Source organism: Pristiophorus japonicus, chromosome 20 (genome assembly GCF_044704955.1).
Source record: "Pristiophorus japonicus isolate sPriJap1 chromosome 20, sPriJap1.hap1, whole genome shotgun sequence".
Lineage (NCBI taxonomy): Eukaryota > Metazoa > Chordata > Chondrichthyes > Pristiophoridae > Pristiophorus > Pristiophorus japonicus.
The window spans coordinates 7,998,042-8,013,270 of NC_091996.1; the positions used below are offsets into that span (position 1 = coordinate 7,998,042).

The following is a 15,229-nucleotide window of genomic DNA, read 5'->3' on the forward strand; positions in this document are numbered from 1 at the left end:
TCCTTTTGACCAAGCTTTTGGTCATCTGCCCTCATTTCTTATGTGGTTTGGTGTGACATTTTTGTGAAGCGCCTTGGGAAGTTTTACTACGTTAAAGGCGCTAGATAAATACAAGTTGTCGTTATTATTCACAAAGCGTAATTTCGGGACTAATGTCTTTTGAATCAGGACATAAGAACATAAGAAATAGGAGCAGGAGTAGGCCATTCAGCCCCATGAGCCTGCTCCGCCATTCAATAAGATCATGGCTGATCTTCTACCTCAACACTACTTTCCTGCACTGTCCCCATATCTCCCTTGATTCCCTTAATATCCAAAAATCTATCGATCTCAGTCTTGAATATAATCAACGACTGAGCCACCACAGCCCCCTGGGGTAGAGAATTCCAGAGATTCACCACCCTCTGAGTGAAGAAACTTCTCCTCATCTCAGTCCTAAATGGCCGACCCCTTATTCTGAGACTGTGATCCCTGGTTGTAGACGCCCCAGTCAGGGGAAACATCTACCCTGTCAAGCCCTGTAAGAATTTTGTGTGTTTCAATGAGATCACCTCTCATTCTTCTAAACTCTAAGGGCCCGAACTTGGTGGCCTTATCGTCCGTTGCCGCCAAGTTTTTTGGGCGGTCTCCCCTCGGTGCCAGTTTCCTCTAGGCCTCCTGCCGGCGGGAGGCGAAGACCGCTGGGAACCGCCCGCTGACGGCCGCTAGCGCGCAAGGCACGTAAGTGACCTCCTGCCCGCCAAGCTGCCATTTTGGTGCGGGCGGGAGTGGCAGCAGCAGGGGGAAGGACCGCTGGGTGAAAGCAGGTCTAATCCCAACGGTAGGTAAGAAGACCTGCAAAAAAAGGTTAGTGAACTTTTTTTATTTTTTTTTCGGCGATTTATGTGGATGGGATCCCCTGAAGGTGTTCCAGTGGGTTTATTTTGTCCATAAATTTTTATTTTTAGCTGTTCCCCTCCCGCCCCCCCCCCCCCCCCGCCCCCATCTCCCTGGACCCGACTCATTCCTCAGCGGCACTTTGGCGAGGATTGCATTTGCCGCTGAGATTTGGAGCTCCCGCCCACTGCCGCCCAGATTCACGGCGTAAGTCGTTTTTTTGCCGCCGGGCATAACTTTTAGAGGAATCTTCCTGGCAAAGTACTGCCCGGTCTCTCGGCGGTCCTTTGGGCGGCACTTGGGCGGGCCTTAGCTTTCACTAAGTTCGGGCCCATGGACCTCCAGGAACAACAAAAGTACGACATTAAAACAAAAATAGGCTTCGTCATTGTCAGAGCAGCTCAAGACAAAAACCATGCTCACTGGCGTTGTTCTCCTTGGAGCAGAGAAGGTGAAGAGAAGATTTGATAAAGGTGTTTAAAATCATGAAGGGTTTAGATAGGGTAAATAAAGAGAAATTGTTTCCACTGGCTGCAGGGTCGGTAACCAGAGGGCACAGATTTAAGGTGATTTGCAAAAGAACCAGTGATAATGAGTGATTGGGATCTAGAATGCGCTGTCTGATAGGGTGTGGATACAGATTCAATAGTCGCCTTCAAAAGAGAATTGGATAAATATATGAAGGAGAAAAAATGGCAGGGATATGGGGAAAGAGCGGGGGAGTGGGTCTAACTGGATTGCTCTTAGCAAGAGCCGGCACAGACTCGATGGGCTGAATGGCCTCCTTCTGTGCTGTACTAGTCTATGATTAACATTAAATTGATCATATTGAAATTATTCAAAGAGAAATTTTAATTTTAGGATGTTATTCATTCCTATGACTGCCTGTGAAAGCAGCTGGGCTCGAAGAGATTGTAATAAAACCTCATTATCATCATAGGCAGTCCCTCGGAATCGAGGAGGACTTGTTTCCACTCCCAAAGTGAATTCTTTGATGGCTGAACAGCCCGATACGAGAGCCACAGACCCTGTTACAGGTGGGACAGACATTCATCGAGGGAAGGAGTCGGTGGGGCTGGTTTGCCGCGCGCTCCTTCCGCTGCCTGCGCTTGACCTCTTCATGCTCTTTGCATTGAAACTCGAAGAACTCAATGCCCTCCCGGATGGACTTTCTCCACCTCAGGCGGTCTGCGGCCAGGGTCTCCCAGGTGTCAGTGGTGATGTCGCACTTTACCAGGGAGGCTTTGAGGGTGTCCTTATAACGTTTCCGCTGTCCTCCTTTGGCTCGTTTACCATGAAGGTGCTCCGCATAAAGTATTTGCTTAGGGAGTCTCGTATCTGGCATGCGAACTATGCCTGCCCAGTGAAGCTGATCGAGTGTGGTAATAAAACCTAACTAACAATGCAAGCTCCAGTCCTTCAGCTGAAGTCTGTGGGTGGCACTGCAATACTTCGGGAATCCTCCACCCTAATTTGGCGGCTGCCTTCATGGACAATACGGTGCAGATTCAAGTCAAATAATAAAACTCGTGACTGAAAGCAACTTCAGAAATACGAGGATGGGATTAAGGAATATGTTTATCCAAATTGCATTTCACTCTCAACACTTTGGATCGTAGAGGCAGGTACTGGGATTTTACAAAATAGAAGCTGCAGGTTTTAGGAAACTATAATCGGGCATAATAGTCTTCGAAATCCAGTACCGCCTAATGCTTCAATGGAAACTGATGAAACTGTAATTTTGACCATTAACTTTGTGAAATAACCTTTGTCGTGTGTACCCCGATAACGAATGGGAAGCAACGATCAAAGACATGAACACTCAGAGGAAATGGATAGAGAAATGGACTTCTGTTCCACTCACTACTGCCTTCTCTTCACAGCTGAGATTGATAACTCAGCACAGTGGGATAAAGCCTGTGTCTCTCCACTCTGTGCCACTGTGTAATGGTGCTATAACACCATCAGCACCATCAGAAAGTAACTACTTTGGTTCTGAAACTCCCACAGCCAGATTCCTGGGATTTGGGCAAGGACCCAGTTGTGCCAGGATTCTGCAGCATTCCTTTAAGGTCACATTTTCCTCTGGGATGGAGGAGGATTCCTTCGCCTGTCCCCTGTACCTGGGATTTCTATATCCCAAGAGACCCTGGGAGAGGTTCCGCCTCTGGCCACTGAGGCCCGAAGGTGAAGACCCGATCCTAAACTGCATGGCTCACGGGCACCTGCAAGGGCACACCCAGCGCGTCTGTCCCAATGTGGGCGTGTCCGAATGCACCTCTTGCAGGTGCTGGTGACCCCTGTCCTTGCACCTGGAATGGGGTCGGCACCTTTGGGCCTCTGTCCCTAGGAACAGAGCACCTGACGGCTGAGTGCCGTGCTCCGAACCCCCTCTCGGGCTGAAGATGAAGCACTTATTTTAAATCTTCAGCCCCAAAAGCGAGCCATTTTCTTGCAGGTCGGGGTAAGGTCTGTTTTTATTTTATGAACAGCTTCAATGGTATTCACATGGCCAGAGTTATGCTGAGGCCTTATAAAGCATAACGAGTATAGAAATCCCCCAGGCATGCCGCCTTGATGTGGGGACAGGGGCAGTGAAGGAATCTTTCTCGCTCCCAGTGGAAAATGTGACCTTAAACGAATCCTGGCAGAGCTGGGTTCTTACCCAAATCCCAGGAATCCAGCTGTGGGAGTTTCAGAATCAAAATTGTTACTTTCTGACGGTTAAAGCACCATTGCACAGTGGTACAGAGTGAGAGACACAGGCTCTATCCCCACTGTGCTGAGTTATCGATCTCAGTTGTGAAGAGAAGGTAGTAGTGAGTGGAGTAGAAGCATTACCCTGGGGGTGGGGAGTGTAATGTATGCACCTGTGAGTATGCTCACAGGTTTGTAGAGCTGTTGAATTGTGAGAGACTCAATAAAACCCCAGCCAGTTGGGTTCGTGGAATCCACGATGAGGCAGGTGGTGGTGAGTTTGATGGATGAACTGGTAATGTGTAGTGTGATTGTTAAACCTTTGTTAATAAACCAACTAGTTCTTAATAGCAATGTGTTGCTATGAATTCTTAAACAAAGAACCCATGAAGCAAATACATTCCGGGGGGGAGGGGGGGTGGATTTATCTATCGGATTGTTGTAGTCATTAATAGCATTTTGCTCCCAATCTGTCTGTCCCAACTGCTTAGCTGCAAGCGATGCATGGTTTAGGAAGGATGTACGAGGAGAGAAGGTGGTAGGGGTGCGGGGGTTGCAGGGGGAGGAGGAGGTTGGGGAGAAAGGTTTTCCTCGGAAGGTAAAGACTTTAAAATTCTATTTTTAATAATCCAATGCAGTGGATTTAAAAGTTATGAAACAACTATTTTTATACATCAGAACCTTCACACTGGCCAATCTAGCAATTTTCAAATTAAAAAAAATCTACTTCCTGGAGACGACGAAGTAGAATACAGATGACTTTTTAAAGAAATTAAATGCATTTATACTCCCACAATTAGGGGTAGTCAAGTGCAAATCCCGGGCCTGTGCGGATAGCCTTTAATCTACATATAGATTGGGCTAACATATAGATTGGTTTTCTAGACCAATATGTCGAGGAACCAACTAGAGAGCAGGCCATCCTAGACTGGGTCTTGTGTAATGAGAGAGGATTAATTAAGCAATCTTGTCGTGTGAGACCCCTTGGGGAAGAGTGACCATAATATGGTAGAATTCTTCATTAAGATAGAGAGTGACACAGTTAATTCAGAGACTAGCGTCCTGAACTTAAAGATAGGTAACTTCGATGGTATGCGACGTGTTGGCTAGAATAGACTGGCGAATAATACTTAAAGGGTTGACGGTGGACAGGCAATGGCAGACATTTAAAGATCACATGGATGAATTACAACAATTGTACATCCCTGTCTGGTGTAAAAATAAAACGGGGAAGGTGGCTCAACCGTGGCTAACAAAGGAAACAAAGGAAAAGGATAGTGGGGTACCGCAAGGTTCAGTGCTTGGCTCCCAGCTATTTACAATATATATTAATGATTTAGACGAAGGAATTGAATGTAATATCTCCAAGTTTGCAGATGACACTAAGCTGGGTGGCATTGTAAGCTGTGAGGTGGATGCTTAGAGGCTGCAGGGTGACTTGGAAAGTTAGGCGAGTGGGCAAATGCATGGCAGATGCAGTATAATGTGGATAAATGTGAGGTTATCCACTTTGGTGGCAAAAACAGGAAGGCAGATTATTATCTGAATGGTGACAGATTAGTAAAAGGGGAGGTGCAATGAGACCTGGGTGTCATGGTACATCAGTCATTGAAAGTAGGCATGCAGGTACAGCAGGCAGTAAAGAAAGCAAGTGGCATGTTGGCCTTCATAGCGAGAGGATTTGAGTATAGGAGCAGGGAGGTCTTACTGCAGTTGTACAAGGCCTTGGTGAGACCACACTTTGAGTATTGTGTGCAGTTTTGGTCTCCTAATCTGAGGAAGGATATTCTTGCTATTGAGGGAGTGCAGTGAAGGTTCACCAGACAGATTCCCTGGATTTCCAGGACTGACATATGAAGAAAGACTGGATTGACTAGACTTATATTCACTGAAATTTAGAAGAATGAGAGGGGATCTCATAGAAGCACATACAATTCTGACGGGATTGGACAGGTTAGATGCAGGAAGAATGTTCCCGATGTTGGGGAAGTCCAGAACCAGGGGCCACAGTCTAAGGATAAGCGGTAAGCCATATAGGACCGAGATAAGGAGAAACTTTTTCACCCAGAGAATTGTGAACCTGTGGAATTCTCTACCACAGAAAGTTGTTGAGGCCAATTCATTGGATATATTCAAAAGGGAGTTAAATGTGGCCCTTATAGCTAAAGGGATCAGGGGGTATGGAGAGAAAGCAGGAGTGGGGTACTGAAGTTGCATGATCAGCCATGATCATATTGAATGGTGGTGCTGGCTCGAAGAGCCAAATGGCCTGCTCCTGCACCTATTTTCTATGTTTCTATGATACTGCACCGTACCATATCAGAGCATCTCAGAACCACAATATCACAGGTGCAGAACTGCACCTCTAGCTCCTCCCTCTACAGACAACTCAATATTGAGTTTCAATAAAAATAAACACAATATTTCTCCCCCCCCCCCCCCCCCGCCCCCCGCCCCCCTGCCACCAAAAAGAAAAAGATTGAAGGGAACTGCAATGTGCTGAAGATTCACAGAGCTGAAGAGGCCTCTATAAAGTGTAAAACAATCTACTGCACGTGAAGACTGTTTCATCTCTGATTCGGCCCAGCCTTCAAGGCACAAACTCACTTCCAGATGTGTGCAACTGCGGACTGACTCATCAGTATGTATAGAATTAGATATTGGCCAGCGTGAGCAGAATCGTTTGTGTAATGACTTAATTAGGCACATTGAAAGTGAGTACAGTTCAGAGCCTCGGGCATGTGTCAGTGAGATGGCCGATAGGCATCGGTCACTGAATCGCGACTGAGTTGTATAAACTGAATTGATTGGAGAGGCAGCTGCAGATTGCGGGGCTGATGTACTCTGCATGCAGTTCCCTGTTTATTTTATTCTGTTGTTGCTGCCAGAAACACAGTTTAACTCACTGCAGAGAAATTAAAAGCTAAGTTTAAAAATGAGGCTACTTTACCTTTTCACCTTTGGGACCAGGTGGTCCTTTTGGTCCCGGTGGCCCTTTATGTCCCTGTGAAAGGCAAAAAAAAAGTTTTCAATTTTCTAGTGACAACCAAATTAAAGTTTATTCAGGTACAAGCAGTTATACAGCATTTCAGACCAGCACTTTACTATTAAAAGCATCGTGACATTCTCTATGACCAGCACAGGATAAAAAGCTGCAAGGGTAGCAACTGTGACTCTTGTACAGGTCGCTGTGCTTTATACTAATCTGTGACAAGGTGGCTGCATACTCCATGTGACAATGGTGTGTTACAATGGTAAATGTGAGACATGCCACTTGTAAAAAAAAAGACAGCGGATTGCCAGCTTTATCAGTGGCATGTCTCACATTTATTGCAGACATATATTTCGCCTTCATGAAAGGCGCATGGCACAACTTGGACACAGACATATGCCATTCTGATAAAAGTAGGAAAAGTAAGATCGGGGTAGGTGAAATGTTCCCCTCTAAGCTGTGTGTGTGTGCGTGAGCAGCCTCGCAGTAATCTGGACGGCCCCGCACAGGCCGCTCACGAACTTTACCATCTGAAATACCGAGCCGGCACAGAAAATTTAAAGAAAAGAAAAACTTAGATTTATAGAACGCCTTTCATGACCATTGGACGTCTCAAATGCGCTTCACAGCCAATGAAGTACCTCTGAAGTGTAGTCAAAGTTGTAATGTGGGAAACGCGGCAGCCAATACGCGCACACCAAACTCCCACAAACAGCAATGTGATAATGACTGTAAGGGATAAATTGTAAGAGTTGCAAATTGTAAGGGATAAATTGTAGAAGTTGCAAATAGGTGGTCAGAACAGTGCTGAAGATAGTGAACTAATCAGTATTAGGAGGGTCTGAGAAACTGCCTATGTATGTAAAACTTGCTTATGTAGGTATAGCACAAAGCAGTAACGCGTTAAACTGTATCCTTAACCTTAGTAACACTTAAACAGCCAAAGTCAGCAGTTTTTGATTAGAAGTCTCTGAGGAAGAGATAAGGAAGCCAATATTTTAGTACAGTCATTCTAGGCGACTTACAAAATGGAACAACACAATAATGGGAGATGGACAATTGCATGTACCATAGAGCCAATCTGATAAGAGTCGACAAATCAATGTAACTTCGCTGACAGCAATAGACCTATTGATGATTTTGTAGGAGGGTAGCTCCTCTTCAAAACCTGTATAAATTATAATTGAAAACTCTTTTATTTCGAAGGTTTAGACTGAACCTTCCCATTGCTCGAAATAAAGCCGGTAAACCTGAGGTTACATTTGTTTACTTCCATGGTCATTATACAGTTGGAGCTGGGCGAGGTGTCGATGAACTAAATCAGTTAATCCACCCCGAGGGAGAGAAGCCTCCTTTTTACCCCTACAATAACCAGATAATCTGTTTTTTTGTTATGGTGATTGCGGGATAAATATTGGCCAGGACACTGGGGATAACTCCCCTGCTTTTCTTTGAAATAGTACCATGGGATACTGTGGGTTTTATCGGCTCATCCGAAAGACGGCACCTCCGACAGTGTAGCACTCCCTCAGCACTGGAGTGTCAGGCTGGATTTTTGTGCTCAACTTCCTGGAATGGGACTTGAACTCACAACCCTCTGACTCAGAGGCGAGTGTGCTACCCACTGAATAAACAGGTTGTGGCAACAAAGACAATTTGGAAGAAACATCAGCAAGGTGTAAGACGGGCAGCTGGTCCAATCTTGTCAGTTTCCTGCCGGGGAGCTTGGATGGTTAGTTTAAAATTACTCGCTATTGTCTGTAGGGGGGGAAATTTGATTTTAAATCTCCTTGGGATACAGTGTTAATATGTAATAGAATTGGTCAGCACATTGAAATAATAAAGATTGAAATCAGTTTGTTAACATTATCATATGACAAGTAGCGTTCCAATCTGAATGCGTTTGCTCTTGATTCCTTTAAGCCAGCATCTGATACAGAAGTAATTGGACTTGTCATGGCATTTTGTTTTTGTATCGGGGCATGTATCGAATTTATCACAGAAAATTTATGGACGTTACTGAATACGAGTGAAGGGCCTGGATTCTAATCTCTCCTGGCTGAATAACTGGAAGCAACGGTTTCATAAAGTGGCATTTCATCACGACACTGAAACCAGAGAAGGAGGAAGAGGATAAATGAGGTAAAAGTTGGGTTCCCCAAGTGTGTGAAGCAATAAACAGTTCCTGTATACTCGGTAAATCCTAGTAACTATGGGTTCAAAGCACTTAATGAAACGGAGGGCATCGTTGATTGCCTCAATCACCATACACCAGCAACATGGGTACCTGCTGCTGAGAGAAGAGGCCATTGTCAACGATAGGGGTAAGTTGCTAGTTTGCTGAGGTTGTGAAGAGTCACAGAGAACCACTGTCTCCTGGAGCCTTGCTTCACTGCCTTGGGGTCAGAAGGAAATTACCAAAGTTTTTCCCAATTTTGCCAGAGGTAATGCCTCTCTTCAGAAATGTGTGTGTGTGTGTGTGTGTGGGGGGGGGGGGGGAGGGGGGGGGGGGAGGTTGGTATGTGAGAAAGTAAACTTGCATTTATATAGCACCTTTCATGACCACCAGACGTCTCAAAGCACTTTACAGCCAATGAAGTACTTTTGGAGTGTAGTCACTGAGGGGATTTCAGGAGAAATATTTTCACCCAGAGGGTGGTGGGGGTCTGGAACTCACTGCTTGAAAGGGTGGTAGAGGCAGAAACCCTCACAGCATTTAAAAAGTACTTGGATGTGCACCTGAAGTGCCGTAACCTACAGGGCTACGGACCGAGAGCTGGAAAGTGGGATTAGGCTGGATAGCTCTTTGTCGGCCGGCACGGACACAATGGGCCGAATGGCCTCCTTCTATGCTGTAAATGTCTATGATTCCACGATATCTTCCTGTAAATGTATTTGTAGTTACATTGCAGTAAATGTTGTATCAATCAGATGATGCTCTTCCTCTGTTATGGCTGGCTCACATTCATATCTGGTACTGTAAGCAGAATATGCTATTAACACAATGACAAGAGTAGAAGGGAGTATCTGATGGAATGCACAGGCTACCTATCCGCTATCTTGATCATTTTTTTTGTTTGCCCAATGTTTCTCCACTCCTTTGCTAAAGGTGCAGATTCATACTGGGAACTTTTGTCAGGCCTGTTCAGTAATGTGCTTGCCAGCGGCAGGTTATAGCATGGAATACCTTGCCACAGGGAGTAGTTGAGGCAGAGGCCGTTACATCTTTCAAGGGAAGAGTAGATAAACATTTGGAGCAGTGGGGCAGTGGGATTAGTCTTGGATTGTTTTAACACAGAATCGATGCAGACATAATGGACCAAAAGGCCTCCTTCCGTGCTGTAAACCTCTATGGTACTAATACCCTCGCAACACACATAATTCACCTCTGGTTTGCTGAGTGATGTCAAGCAACAAGTACTTTAATCATTCACATTGCAGGAAGAGACAGTAAAGTCTATAGTGCTGACTGGATGAAATACTCACCTTGGTTTTACATCAGTGTTCTAGGGCACAGCGGGTGCAGTGGTTATGATATATAAAAAAAAATCACAGATTCTGGAAATATGAAAATAAAAACAGAAAAAGCTGGAAATACTCAGCAGGTCAGGCAGCATCCATGGCAGTGCAGCAACAGCCAATGACGGCGGCCTTTTGGTCAAGGACTAGAAATCCAGAGGATGCGAGTTCAAATCTCACCATAGGAAGTTAGATTGAATTCAATAAATCTGATCATTTCTGGGCCAGTGCCAGAAGACACTTTCCTTCCGGGAAGGGACCCCGTCACCATCCTGCCCCCACCCCCCAACCCAATTTGCTCTGGCCTGCACATGCTTACATTGTGGATGACCCTTTACGCTCTCTGAAGCAGAGTAGCAAGCCTCTCAGTTGTAAAAAAAAATAATTGTTACCCTGGTCGAGTGCGCTAATTGTGGCCATACAGGCATCACCCACATCTCAAGAACAAAGAAGAATACATGCGGGCAGAAATTCAGTCCGTTGCCGCTTCTGTTCGTGCCCCGGAGAGGGTACAGTGACGATTCACTAGGCTGATTCCGGAGATGAGGGGATTACCTTATGATGATAGATTGAGTAGACTGGGTCTTTACTCGTTGGAGTTCAGAAGGATGAGGGGTGATCTTATAGAAACATTTAAAATAATGAAAGGGATAGACAAGATAAAGGCAGAGAGGTTGTTTCCATTGCTCGGGGAGACTAGAACTAGGGGGCACAGCCTCAAAATACGGGGGAGCCAATTTAAAACCTAGTTGAGAAGGAATTTCTTCTCCCAGAGGGTTGTGAATCTGTGGAATTCTCTGCCCAAGAAAGCAGTTGAGGCTAGCTCATTAAATGTATTCAAGTCACAGATAGATAGATTTTTAACCAATAAGGGAATTAAGGGTTACGGGGAGCGGGCGGGTAAGTGGAGCTGAGTCCACGGCCAGATCAGCCATGATCTTGTTGAATGGCGGAGCAGGCTCGAGGGGCTGGATGGCCTACTCCTGTTCCTAATTCTTATGTTCTTATGTTCTTATGTAATGGGTGGCGGAAATCATTGCTGGATGGATGAGTGATCAGCTTCCAGCGCCCCGCCAGGACATTCGATGCCCGTTTTGCGGGGGGCGCGGCGAGCCGGTGTGCAACGGCCCCCGGTTGTGACACTGTTTTGAAATCTGTTTTCTGGGGGATCCGTAGCGCCTTGCTGCGCCCCCTAGTGGAACCGCCTGGGAAAGCGGGCAGTCCGAGCTGTTCTGGCCGCGGTGAGAGAAGGAATGTCTACCTGAGGTGATTGTGATTGTTTTTTATTTTTGCGATTTTATGTTTATGTGGCGTCAGTTTGGTATTGGGAATGTTTTTGGTGGGTTTTTTTGCCGATTTTTTTTTCCCTACGGAAGCCTCTCTCAGGACGTTCCGAGGCCGGCTGTTTAGCTCGGGATTTTCAGTTGCTCAGCCAGCTTAACGCCCTAACAGAGCTGTGGAATGCTTCCCTTAGCGCTCAGCCCCACACTCGGGGCCCAGCTAATGAATTTTGTGAATGCAGACGCAACTAAATTTATCGCCATGCCGCCATTAGCACCCTAATTAGCCCCCAACCGATGGTCTGGTGATGTTACTGCAGTCCTCACACAGTTAATTTAGAAGGTTACAGGTTGAGAAGCATTAGCTGAGAAATGTTCAATTTCGTTTTCAGACCTGCGCTGTTTCCTGTTATACGGTGGAGTAAACATTACTACAGTCTGTGTAGCGAAGTGTCCTTACCTCATACCCTGCCAGCCCTAGTTCACCCTGAGCTCCCATGCGACCAGGAGCGCCCTGCCAAAGAGGGGGGAAAAAAACTCATCAGGCAGCTGAATCCGGAATCAAGCGGAGATAACGGTGCCTTTGTAAATTTGAAATAATTTTACTCATCCATTCATTAGAAAATAAGTTAAATACATTAGTTAGTTTCGCTTTTGCAGTGCCGACCAGGACCTGGTAAATCTGAATGTGTAAAGTTCAGTGGAACTTCTGATAACAGATACTGCAAGCTGAGAAAAGCACATCATGTACTGACAACTTTTACACAAACATATTTTACTCAACACTGCAAAAACAAGAGGAAAGTTTTTAATAAAATGCCATTTTAATCCATCAGTTTTGATAAACATAGATTAGCACATCAATAATATTCCCTTTCTAGAAATGTATTGCACAACTAACACATGCTGTCTGTCTGGCCTCATCTTCCAGTGTCTCACGCTGTAATATGATCGTTTACCTCCTGTATCTACTGCGCTGTTCAGCATTCAGAACTGCTGCACACAATGTGCCATTCAGTGTGTGGACCATTTGCATGCAATGTCCTGCCTAGTGTCCAAAGCCTCTGCATGCAATGTCTTGCTCAATGTACAATGTCCACATGCAATACTGTTCGGTATACAAAGCCTCTGCATGCAATACTCTGTTCAGCGTACAGACCCCTCTGCGCAAATTGTTCAGCGCTGCCAATGATATATTGTACTTTTTCAGCCTCTTATTGCCATTTAATATTCCATCCTTACTCGTCTGTAGCTAGCACAGGCAATTAAGTGGGTTGCACTCCTACACACCATAGCTTCTGATTCAACATGCATTATTTGTGTCTCCTTTATTAATGGTAAATCATTTATTATAATAATCCTAACTATAACATACCTTTTGTGCAGCAATTAAATGAAACAATATACAGAAAGTCGACTGTGCTTAACTGTGGAAAAACCGACAGTCTGCCAGTACTTTCGTGGGTTAAGAACTAACTCCTTATTAGCTTTTAGTGGATGAGAGATTGACAGGGAGGTTTAATTCAGTAAAACATGTTGTATTTACGAAGCCGATTACCATAGATCCTCGTGTTCCTCGAGACCCCTTGGGCCCCTGGGTTCCCTCGGGTCCTTGCTCTCCTGTGGGTCCGGTCTCTCCTAGATGTCCGAAGTGGCCTTTGCTACCCTGCAACGCACAACACACGAAAGGGTTAACAAGGATTTCATCACCGGCCAGCTCTTTTGTGATTCCAGCGCGCTGTGTAAAGGGCGAGGTAGGTATTGGGAGTGCAAATCGCAAATAACAGCACAGTCCCAAGAAACAAGCACCTGGAATTTATCAAATAATTTAACTTTAGAAGGGGAAGGCGATAGGAAAATCACCTGGGCTTTGTATGGTCTGAGCAGTGACAATCCTCAGAGTGGATGCTGGGATGGGGGTGTGGAGAAGCGATTTGAGTGGGCATGTGGCTATTGTTGGATGGGATACAAGCTATTTTTCCAGAGGTAGCAGCCTCCCTTCCATTTCAGCATTGTCATTGGCACTGGCCCCAGCAAATACCTTTTATTTACAAGAATTAATTGAAAAAAACATTTTTCTCCACAGCTGACACAACCCATCTCCGATTATTCAGCTTTTGCTTTGATGATGTGCGAACAAATAATTTACACAGAAAATCCATCCATCTTAATATTGCTTGTGGGGGGAGGTGGAAGAATGCTATTAACATCCAGGGATTGAATAGTTTTACAGTTTGTTGATGGATCTGTTCCAAGGTCACCGAGGAAATGACACACCCTTGTAACTTTCACATTGTTTTGATATGAGTTCTGAATGTGGTACCTTCAACAGACATCATTTGAGAAGGGCTACAGTCAGACTCGAGAGTTATCGAGCTGCCTATCTCTGCAACTCTTTACCACTTATATATTATCAGGGTGCGGGTCGATTTGGTACTTTTAACTGGATTTAACTCTTGGATGTTAGAACGGTACATTACTAATCTAGAAGGCCGAAACAGAAATAAACAGGAAAGTGCATCAAATTATGAGGGAAACGTACATGAATAAATGAAAGACAAGTATACAGAGAGGTAGATACATTGAAGTAACCACAGACTGACACTTTTTTGCAAACAACAACAACTTGTATTTATATAGTGCTTTTGACATAGTAAAACCTCCCAAGGCGCTTCACAGGAATATTATCTGACAAAAAATCTGACACCGAGCTACATGAGGAGAAATTAGGATAGATGACCAAAAGCTTGGTAAAAGTGGTAGGTATTAAGAGCACCTTAAAGGAAGAAAGAGAAGTAGAGAGGCGGAGAGGTTCAGGCAGGGAGTTCCAGAGCTTAGGGCCCAGGCAACAGAAGGCACAGCACCAAATGGTGGAGTGATTCTAGTCAAGGGGGCAGAATTAGAGGAGCGCAGACTTCACTTGGGGTAGTGGGGCTGGAGGAGATTACAGAGATCGGGAGGGGCGAGGCCATGGAGGGATTTGAAAACAAGGATGAGAATTTTGAAATCAAGGCGTTGCTTAAACAGGAGCTAATATAGATCAGTGAGCACAGGGGTGATGGGTGAGTGGGACTTGGTGTGAGTTAGGATACATGCATCCAGGTTTTGGATGAGCTTAAGTTTATGTAGGATAGAATGTGGGAGGCCAGACAGGAGTGCCTTGGAATAGTCAAGTCTAGAGGTAACAAAGGCATGGATGAGGGCTTCAGCAGCGGATGATCTGCGACAAGGGCGGAGAAGGACGATGTTACAGAGGTGGAAATAGGCAGTCTTAGCTATGCCGCAGATAAGTAACATAACTAAGCAGATAAACAGTCGGATAAATGTGTAGGTAAAAGCAAGCAAATAGATGTATCTTTTTTGATACTATTAAAAATAATATAGGCACGACTAACCTTTCTGCCAGGTTTTCCCCTCTCCCCAGACTTCCCAGGTTTTCCTTCAGGTCCCTAGATAGGAATAACAACATTGATGAAGGACATTTTGCACAGCTCGTAAAGCAATCACTGATGGGGAACGGTAGCATAGTGGTTATGTTACTGGACTGGAGGCCTGGATTAATGATCCAGGAGACATGAGTTCAAATCCCACCATGGCAGCTGGGGAATTTAAATTCAGCTAATTAAACAAATCTGGAATAAAAAGCTAGTACAGGTTGGACCTCTGTGCACCCTCGGGACCTGACCGGTGCCAAAACACTGAATTTTCCGAACCACGAGAGGTCAGTATATGACATAGAAACATAGAAAATAGGTGCAGGAGTAGGCTATTTAGCCCTTCAAGCCTGCACCGCCATTCAATAAGATCATGGCTGATCATTCCCTCAGTACCGCTTTCCTGCTTTCTCTCCATACCCCTTGATCAC

At 45.1% G+C, this 15,229-nt stretch overlaps 1 protein-coding gene across 1 annotated transcript in view; it reads right to left on the bottom strand.

The window, feature by feature from the left end:
• Positions 1 to 15,229, bottom strand: part of col27a1b (collagen, type XXVII, alpha 1b) — a 740,056-nt gene that overhangs the window by 82,287 nt on the left and 642,540 nt on the right. Inside the window, exons 38-41 of the mRNA XM_070863596.1 lie at positions 14,760 to 14,813; positions 12,923 to 13,030; positions 11,825 to 11,878; positions 6,524 to 6,577 (exon numbers count right to left, since the gene is read on the bottom strand). Coding sequence (XP_070719697.1) covers positions 6,524 to 6,577; positions 11,825 to 11,878; positions 12,923 to 13,030; positions 14,760 to 14,813 — 270 coding nt within the window. The remainder of the gene's footprint in view (positions 1 to 6,523; positions 6,578 to 11,824; positions 11,879 to 12,922; positions 13,031 to 14,759; positions 14,814 to 15,229) is intronic.